Source organism: Gopherus flavomarginatus, chromosome 12 (genome assembly GCF_025201925.1).
Source record: "Gopherus flavomarginatus isolate rGopFla2 chromosome 12, rGopFla2.mat.asm, whole genome shotgun sequence".
Taxonomy (NCBI): Eukaryota; Metazoa; Chordata; order Testudines; family Testudinidae; genus Gopherus; species Gopherus flavomarginatus.
Window position 1 is genome coordinate 51,850,966 of NC_066628.1, and position 9,216 is coordinate 51,860,181.

General features: G+C 58.3%; 1 protein-coding gene across 1 annotated transcript; it reads left to right on the forward strand.

Annotated features, from left to right (window-relative positions):
- Positions 1–748: 748 nt before the first annotated feature.
- Positions 749–3,147, forward strand: SOCS3 (suppressor of cytokine signaling 3). Its single transcript, XM_050920066.1, has 2 exons — positions 749–836; positions 1,100–3,147. Exon 2 carries the CDS (start codon positions 1,168–1,170, stop codon positions 1,795–1,797), a length of 630 nt encoding a protein of 209 aa, XP_050776023.1. The 5' UTR covers positions 749–836; positions 1,100–1,167; the 3' UTR covers positions 1,798–3,147.
- The last annotated feature ends 6,069 nt before the right edge of the window (positions 3,148–9,216 follow it).

The window sequence follows — 9,216 nt, forward strand, 5'->3', positions numbered from 1 at the left end:
CTGGCGTACAGCTGGAGGAAGGAACACAGGGACATTAAGTCCCAAGCCACACAGTGCATGGGAGGCAGAGCTGGGACTAGAACCCAGCCTCTCTGTGTCTGTATCCCAAGCTCTCCCGTTTACACTGCAAAGAGCTCCCACCGGCCACTCACCACTGTTCTGCCTGCCCTCCCTCCTCCGTCTCCTCTTTGCCTCTGCGCCCGGGGCCCCTGACACGCTCTCCTGCCGTCTGCCAGGGCAGGAAGGGCACTGCCGAGGATGCTATAAGCTTCCATCACCTGTCCTGGGCAGTGCCCTGCAGCTGGGAGAGCCGCTCACCACCCCACCAGCAAACTGCCTGCGGACAGAGACTCTCCCCAGAGGCAGCCGCAGCTCCTGAGGTCTCTGCCCCACGGAAGGAAGCTCCAGCCTGGGGGGCTCGTGGGCAGGTTTTCGAGAGAGCTCAGCGCCCAGGAGCCCAGCCCAGGTGCTCGGCGCGGCAGGCCCGGAGCCTGCTCCCCAGGCGGGGGTGCCCGGCCGGCGACTCACAGCTTCTTAGAAGGAAAGCGCGCAGGAGCCGCGGGGGGAGCCCCGCGCTGCCCGGAATGGGCCGGCGCTGCCTGGCGCGCTGCCCGGGGCGCCCGGCGGGCGGGCGGGGCCGCGGCGTTACAAGAAGAAGCCGAGTTCCAGGAAGCGCGGGGCGGGGCCGGGCCGCGGCGCTATAAGAGGCGGCACCGAGCGGCCCTGGCAGCTTTGGAAGGTGCCGAGCCGGGCGTGCATTGCCGAGTCCCCGCCGCAGCCCCTGCCCTGCCCGGAGGCGAGATCCGCGCCGCCGCTGCCCGCCCGTCCTGCCCCAGGTAACTGCCCCCGGCTCGGCCCGCCGGGCGCCGCGGGCGTGACAGCTGGCTACGGCCCGGGCACGCTGCGGGGTGCAGCCTAGAGACCGCCCCGGGGGCATCCGCGGGCAGGGGCAGCTGGTACTGGGGGGCAGAGGGGGAAGGGGGGAGTTGGTACTGGGGGAGCACCCTGGGGGGCAGGGGGAGTTGGTGCTGGGGGAGGGGGCAGGGGGAGTTGGCACTGGCAGTGCTGTGTTTCTGACTCTGTCCTTGCCTCCGTCCAGGTGATGGTTTAGCAGCCGCTGCACAAGGCAGCAGCACAGCAGAGCTTGTAAAGCTGGCTCCCTGCGCCATGGTCACGCACAGCAAGGTCCCCGCTGCTGGGATGAGCCGCCCGCTGGACACCAGCCTGCGCCTCAAGACCTTCAGCTCCAAGAGCGAGTACCAGCTGGTGGTGAACGCTGTGCGCAAGTTGCAGGAGAGTGGCTTCTACTGGAGCACAGTAACAGGCGGCGAGGCCAACCTGCTGCTGAGCACAGAGCCGGCTGGCACCTTCCTCATCAGAGACAGCTCCGACCAGCGGCACTTCTTCACCCTCAGCGTCAAGACTGAGTCGGGCACCAAGAACCTGCGCATCCAATGTGAGGGTGGCAGCTTCTCTCTGCAGAGCGACCCCCGCAGCAGCCAGCCTGTGCCCCGCTTCGACTGTGTCCTCAAGCTGGTGCATCACTACATGCCTCCTTCCCCGTGTCCCCTCCCCGAGCAGCCCGGGGGGACCCCCTACCCAAAGCGTGCCTACTACATCTACTCTGGGGGTGAGAAAATCCCGCTGGTGCTCAGCCGCCCGCTCTCCTCCAATGTGTCCAGCCTGCAGCACCTCTGCCGCAAGACAGTCAATGGGCACTTGGACTCTTACGAGAAGATGACTCAACTGCCAGGCCCCATCAAGGAGTTCCTGGACCAGTATGATGCCCCCCTCTAAGGAGTGCAGAGGAGGGAGCAGCACATGGCACAAAAGCAGGGTAGGGGGCACAATGATCTAGTGGCACCTGAACTTGCAGGGCAAAAACAGACCCCCTCCCCCTTTGGAAAGGGAGTAGGGGGATGACAGTGAACTTAGGGGTGACCAATGGGCCCTGCCTAGCCGAGAGACGTTTGCAGTTGTGTATGCGTGTTGGGGTCTAACCCAGGGACAGTTTGGAGCCCCTCTCCGTAATGGCAAGAAGCAGACGTTACTTGACTAAGGATGAACATACTGCAGCTCCTGTACACAGCCTGCCGCCCCTTCTGCAGCCCAGTCAGAACTGTGTCTGTTTCTGGGGCGGTCCCACCAGATATGAGGGCGGCTGCGGGGAAGGAGCCGTGCTGAAAAAGTTTGCAAACACCACGTGCATGGTGTGTACCTTGCAAACTGCTGTTGCTCAGCTGTGGCTCGGATCCTCTCCCCCGTTTTCTGGCCACAATGGTATGTCCAAACTGGAGCTGGTCTGGTAACAAAGCCGGTCAGACCGTAGAAGGAAAGCACTGGAATCTAGCTAGTGCCTGATAACTCTTCCTCAGTTTTAAGGGGAAAGTGATTTTTTTTTACCTCTCACCGCCTCCTTGTGGGTGGAAGCTCCTTTCACACCAAGCCCCAGACTTGGAGGATGCTGCCTTTTTCCCTCACTACCGTTATCCTGGGGACTAAGCCTTAAACTCCATCCTTGTCCCATGGATTGGGTTACTGCACATTACAGGCAACACTTACAATGATGGTCCAGGCTATGAACAGTGAATCCCGGTCGGAAAAGGAACCCGTCCTGATGGCACATTGGCACCAAGGATTTTCACGTGAGCATGACGAGCACCAAAGCTGTTGTTAAACCGTTATTCAGAAATGCTGTCCCATCCGGGCTTCTCCCAGAGCCTGCCTCAGCCCCTGGACTTCCAGCTTCATAGAGCGTTCCAGAAGCTGGGATTCTCTACAGTCTCTGGCTGGCTCTGGGGCTGTGGGTTTGCCTGGGCCCCAGCTGCACTGATCCCTACAGGAACGTAGCAACAACGGAGCACCCTGGAATCTGTCACTTTGTAACCGCTGTCCGTGTTGAGGCTGGGAAGGGCAGTTGGGTTTTTCTGGTTTTTAGAGAGAGCACCATTTACAGCCCTGCCCGAATCACTGTCTTTTATAAAGATTCTGCCTTCACCTCCAGCCTTGAAGGCTGAGCTGAACATGCTTGAAAACTCAACATAAACCAAACTCAGAAGAAACTTTGCACATATTTATATTTATATTCAGAAAGGAAGCATTTCTGTAATTTATAATAAAGAGCACTATTTTTTAAAGAAAATCCCACCTCTGGTTTTGTCTCGCACCCCCACCTCTGCCTGCCAGACCTCGGTGAAACACACTCGGCAGACACAGCCTTCCACCTGCAGCCATGGCTATCGCTTTAATGATAGTGGGGTCACAAGTATCCAGTTTCAGCCCATTTTTAATGCCAAGATGTAAGAATTATTCATAGCTTATGTCAGCTGGGAGCTGCTGGGAGCAATTCTTGGGAGCAGTGGCATTGGACAGGCCAGCCTGCAGTTGTACTGTGAGGTATTGTAAAGTATCTGTGTCACGGAGTGTGGGGGAGACAAGGCCCTGCACCCCCAGCTTCCTGTGATTCACCAGGACTATCAGCCAGCCATTAAAACAGAAGGTTTTATTTAGACGAAAGGAACACAGTCCAAGACTGGTCTTGCAGGTACAGACAACAGGACCCCCTCAGTTAGGTCCATCTTGGGGGGCCAGGGAGACCAGAGCCCCATCTGGGCTCCCTTCCATTTCCCCAGCCAGCTCCAAACTGAAACTCCCTCCAGCCTTCTCACTCAGCCTTCTCCCAGTTCCTCCCCCTGCCTTTTTTCCAGTTTCCCAGGCAGAGGTGTTACCTGGCCTCCAACCCGCCCCCCCCGGGGGTCTCATGTTACATGCTCAGGTATCCTCCCTCAAGGAAAGTCTCTCATCCCCCAATGCAGCCAGTCCCAGCAAAGCTCCCCTGCAACCTTCCCAGGTCGATACTCCCCACAGCCCATGAAAGCTTATGCTCAAATAAATGTGTTAGTCTCTAAGGTGCCACAAGGACTCCTGTTCTTTTTGTGGGTACGACTAACACGGCTGATACTCCCCACTCAGTATTCAAAGAACTCATTAAGAACATTCTCTGTTTGTCGCAACCGCGAAGCAGCTTAGATGCTGGCTTGCAAACAGGCTGCTGTGGACGCAGCTACCTGAATCTTGCAGGCGCTAAAGGGGCAAGCGACTTCCATTGCTGACATTAGAGGTAATTAAACCATCTCCTAGGGAAGTCACTTTCCAGACAAGCATTAACTGCCCCCTGAGACCTATTCTGAGGCATCACTTCATGGGCATGAATTCCAGGCCCAGGAATAAACCTGCCAGTTCAAGAGAAGAGAGGCCAGAGGATGGATCTGTGATGGAGAGGGGCTGTCTGCATGGGGGATGGGAGAGCCGGGGATGTCTTTAGGTGAGGGACAGGATCTTTAAGCCTGTAACCTGAGCCGGGTAGGGGGTTAGCAGCTTGGCTTGGGAAGCTGGAAAAAGGAATCCACCGGCTGGAGGAGGGGCAGTTCAGTTTCGGTTTTGGGCTGGATGAGGGGAATTCAGGGGATCCTATGCTGGACCCAAGCACCCTAAAACTCCAGAAGGACTCGGTGGAGGGGTCCTGACTGTGCCTGCAAGCTCTGCTGTAACCTGCATTCCTGTTGTCCAATAAACCTTCTGTTTTACTGGCTGGCTAAGAATCACTGTGAGTCCCAGGAAGAAGGGTGCAGGACCAGACCCCCCCCGCCACACTCCGTGACAGGATCACATGCAGAGGAATTAACCCTCTGTGACTATTTCCCCTCCTGCCCAAGAGCACAGCAGCAGCCTGTGCTGAGCAAGCTGTGCTCAGGAGGGATGTTCGCAGGGCTGCCCAGGTTTGCCTGTCTGGATGGGAATTGTTCAAGGGCATAAGAACGGCCACAGTGGGACAGACCAAAGGTCCATCCAGCCCAGTGTCCTGTCTGCCGACAGTGGCCAGTGTCAGGTGCCCCCGAGGGAATGAACAGAACAGGGAATCATCAAATGATCCATCCCCTGTCGCTCATTCCCAGCTTCTGGCAAACCATGTGCTTCAGTCCCCATGCTGCGTGCACAAGGCTGCTTCCTACAGCTCTGCCTCCTGACAGAAAAACATGAGGGGCTCCTACCCCTCCCCACTGTGGGATCAGCCAGGCCGTCAGCCCCGCCACCATCCTTCACACTTTCCATCCAGTGCAGTATTAAATCAATTCTGTTTAAAATGCCACTAGGTCAGTTACACACAAGTCAGAGCTGCAGGAGGGCTGCAGGTTTGCAGGGTTCCCCTGCCAGAGGGCTACGGCCAGAGAGGTGTAGTGGCATGGGCAGGGCAGCACTGCCAGGGAATTCACACAGTTGGCACTGGGGTGAGGGACCCCCCACTGCCCACTCAGCGGCACTTTGGGAGAAACTGTTTATTTTTTGGAACCAAGCCATGAAAGGTGCCTGGGTCCCATCCGCACCCCCAGCCACACGCAAGGCTGGCTCCCTGCCTCTCTATTTTGGTACCATTCTCTCCAGCCCATTGTTCCAGCCCTGCCAGGAAGAGCGACTTCCCAGCCTGGCCAGGAACCAAGGGAGTTATGTGAAGAATGTCCAGGCAGCGCAGAGTGGGTGGCACCATGCCAGGCCTTGCTGAGGCACATCCCCGACGTCAGCACCATCTGATCCCAAACACCACACCCACGCCCCTCCCCGGAGCTGGGTCTCCCAGGCAACAGGGCTGGAATATCACTATTTATTCTCAGCCCAGTGCCAGGAAATTAGGCAGCGCTCCTCCCTCCCCTTCCCTGCTGCCTGGGGGAGGGTGGGGGGAGCAGAGGAGGCCAGAGCAGGGGTACTTACGGGTAGCCTGTGGGGAGAGGGGCCAATGAGCTGCATATGAAGGGCTGTTCCAAAGGCTTCCCTGAGGAGAGATGGCAGGAGGCCCAACTGGGACAGAGCCGGCAGCACTCGGCTAATTCTGGGGAGACTCCCAATGCCTCAGTGGCCATGGAATAGGGCAGTTGTGCTGCCCAGGGAGAAGTGTGACCAGGAAGGGTGTCTCAGCTCCTGGGGCCTCAGCAGCACTCCCCACAGGCCAGCGGGCTCCCTCTGAGGCAGCGTGACATGCGAGGAGCCATCAGTTTGCCCACGTTGAGCTTCAGCTCCCAGAGAATAAGCTGCTAGTGACCAGCAGTGGCCTGCAGTCAGGGTCATCGCTGCCATGCCCTCAGCCAGCCCGGCAGAGCTCCTTGGGGGCCTGCCATTACCCATAGCAGCTGCATCTGGATCCCACTCAACTCCCCCTGGGTAGAGAGCACCATGTTAACAGCTGGGGGTAGTGCCAACTCCCCAATGACCAGTGAAGGGGCTCCCAGGCACGTCCCCAGTGGAGTTACTGAGAAGTGAGAGCACCCCGCGGCCTCACAGTGCTAGAGGAAGGCCAAGGTTTGTTTCAATACCTGGTCCTCTCTAGATGGCTCCTGAGCTGCCTTGGCCCCCAGCCCATCTTCCTGCTGCAACCACCTGGGATTTCTTGGCCTCCCAGAAGAACCCCTGATGCTTCCTCTCCCTCTGCTCAGGGGCCTCTTCCCTTTTGCCTCAGGGCACGGTGCAGCGCTGCAATAAACTGCTGACTCGGAGAGTCCGGGAAGCTGTGTGAATGCTTCCCGCTTCTTGGAACCTCCCCAGCCCCGCAGCAGCAGTGACGCGGACGACCAGTGGGCAAATCCCTGACAGAAATTTCACAAGCCTCTCGCCTCCCCCAGAAACGCCAAATGGACTTGACCCTGCATTACGTAAGGAGCTATTTCTGTGCGTCATGGACGGTCAGTTCCCCTCTGCCCCACTTCTGCACCTGGGAGAAGGGCTGAGTGATTTCCTGGACCCAGAAGACCTACTCCACCACTCATGGGGATTAGGTGGAGCAGGTCATTGTGAGGAGCTCGAAGACCCCGCACTAAACCAGGGCTAGGCACAGAGCAGCACTGGGCTAGGGAGGCCGCACCCCCATAGGTGCTGGAACCAGGGGAGCTGCCGCACCCCCTGTCGAAGTGGTTCCATCCTACACAGGGTTCACAGCTCAGTTCAGTGGCTCTCAGCCCCCCACTGTACAAATTGTACCATTGCGACCGCCACCCCCACCCCCACCCCCTACCCCCTGCGGCTGCAGACAGCGGGATCATTTAAAAGGGCCCTGGTAGGCCAGGGCAGGGGGATTTGGGGGATCGGCACCAGGAAGTGAGGCTGATGCGGCTATAGCTCCTACGCCGAGGGCAGGCCCTCCAGCTCCCCGAGAGGCGTAACTGTGTCGCTGGGAGATGCCCCCCCATTAACCTAGCACTGTCTGCAGCGGGGGTTGGGTCAGTGTAGCTGCGTCCCTCAGGGAGGGGAAGTCCACACCCTGTTACACGGTGTGGAGCTGGCGTGGCCACGAACCGGTCTCCCCCACCCCTGCTCTGAGGCACGGGATATTAGCCCAATGATGGACTGAACAGAGCCTCCTGAGTCTGTGACCACGCCCCCCGGAGAAGCCACTGTCCACTGGGAAGCGACCGGGGGGAGTAGAACATGGGTAGAGCAGTGAGTGGTCCAGGTTCTGTATCACCCCCCTAGGGCCCTGCGGGGGGGCTGGGTCGACTTACCTCATCTGCCCATATCCCATATGGCAGAACCCTAAGGAGAGTGGAAGAGACTCTCGGGCTGGATTGTGGCCAGCTGCATGTATCTCGGCCAGGGCCCCTCTAGAATAAACTGGCCAGAAAGAATGGTGGAACCGCTGCCTGACCACTAGCCCAGCTGGCTCTCAGACAGGCCCGGCAAGCGCCACGCTAGGGAGGGGGCAGGAGAGCATCTGAACCTCTGCCATGAAGGATGGAAGCTGGGATTAGCACTCCGCACTGACCTGGTGCTTCACTAGCACTAAGCAGTTCACCTCCTACCCCAGGCTGAGGGTGAAGGAGGTGAAGTGAGTCACGTGACACTTAGCCAGGCCCTGGCAAAGCCACAGTTAAACTAGCACTGGGCTCTCAGGCTGCAGAGAGTCTGGGGACCATGTCTAGCCCCCCTGAGTATCCTCACAGCCGAACCTCCCGCTCTGCACCATTTTGACGTGAGCCCCATCACACAGAGAGGAACAAAGGCACCAAGCAACACAATTAGAAACCTAGGGATTGTCAGGCTGGAAAACCCCACCCGTCTGCCAAGTCTGGCACCGCGGCTGCCACGGTAGCCAATGCTGGGCACTGCAGATGGTTCAGTGCTCCAGGGTCACCTGTTTGTGAAACACTATCCCAGGAGAGGAACATCTCTTACCTCAGCAGCCAATAACTTCTCCTCGGCCAGGGGCTGCAGAGCCCTGCTCCCCGTGTCCTGGGCAGCATTCGTTCCTGTGATACCCTGATACGTGGCCAGCTCTTTCCCATGCAGTTCACCGAAAGCACACCCAGGTACCCAACCACCCCGAGGGGAAGGAACTAGCCTCCTCGCACCTGGCCAAGGGCTGGGAGCTCTGGAAAGCTCAGAGCATAATGGGCAGGGAGTGCAGCTCGCACTACAGGATTCCAGAAAATTGCAACAAACTCATGCACTGCCTAATGGCACTCGAGGGTGACCCAACCCGCACCATATCCGCAGCCTCTCTGGACGTCAGCGCCCCAAGGTCCTGAGGCAAGTTTCTCCTGGGGGGAAATGAAGGTAAAGGCCGGACTCCCCTACCTCACCTCACTGACAGCTGGGCCAAGGTGTGTCAGCCACTCCCATCTGCGTGAGTGGGTGGAGCACTGATTGGCAGCTGCTCAGCTGTGCTTGAGGGCTCAGCCTAGACTCTCCTTCCGGTGACACTGGGCCACATTTGTCCCTGGTGAGCACATGGGCTTCAGGGGAGTTGTCCCAGCAATGAGTTTCATCCAGACCTTGCTGCACTCGGCACAGGGCCCGATGTGTGGGGCGGGGGGGCAAAGTCCTTTAATTAATACCCTTTGGGCTTCTCCAGCGCGTCTCACCTATGGGGCTCACCAACACCTGCATCTCCCAGTGCCCAGGGGAGAGACAGAATCAACGTGGGCCAAGATGTTCAGTGACTGGTGATGAGATGGGCTGGGGAAGGGTTGAGAAAGTGAGCGCTCAGCTCTTTCTGAAAAAGCAGCTAGCTGAAGCCCACACCCAGAATCCCTGGTCAGGTGTGAAAATCTTGGCCATACAGTATAAGAATTCTCTGGCCACTAAATGTAGCCACCTCTGGGATGGAAAGCACTAGCACTTCAACAGTAACCAGCAAAATGTCTCCCTCCACCAGAAGAACTGGCCATTTGT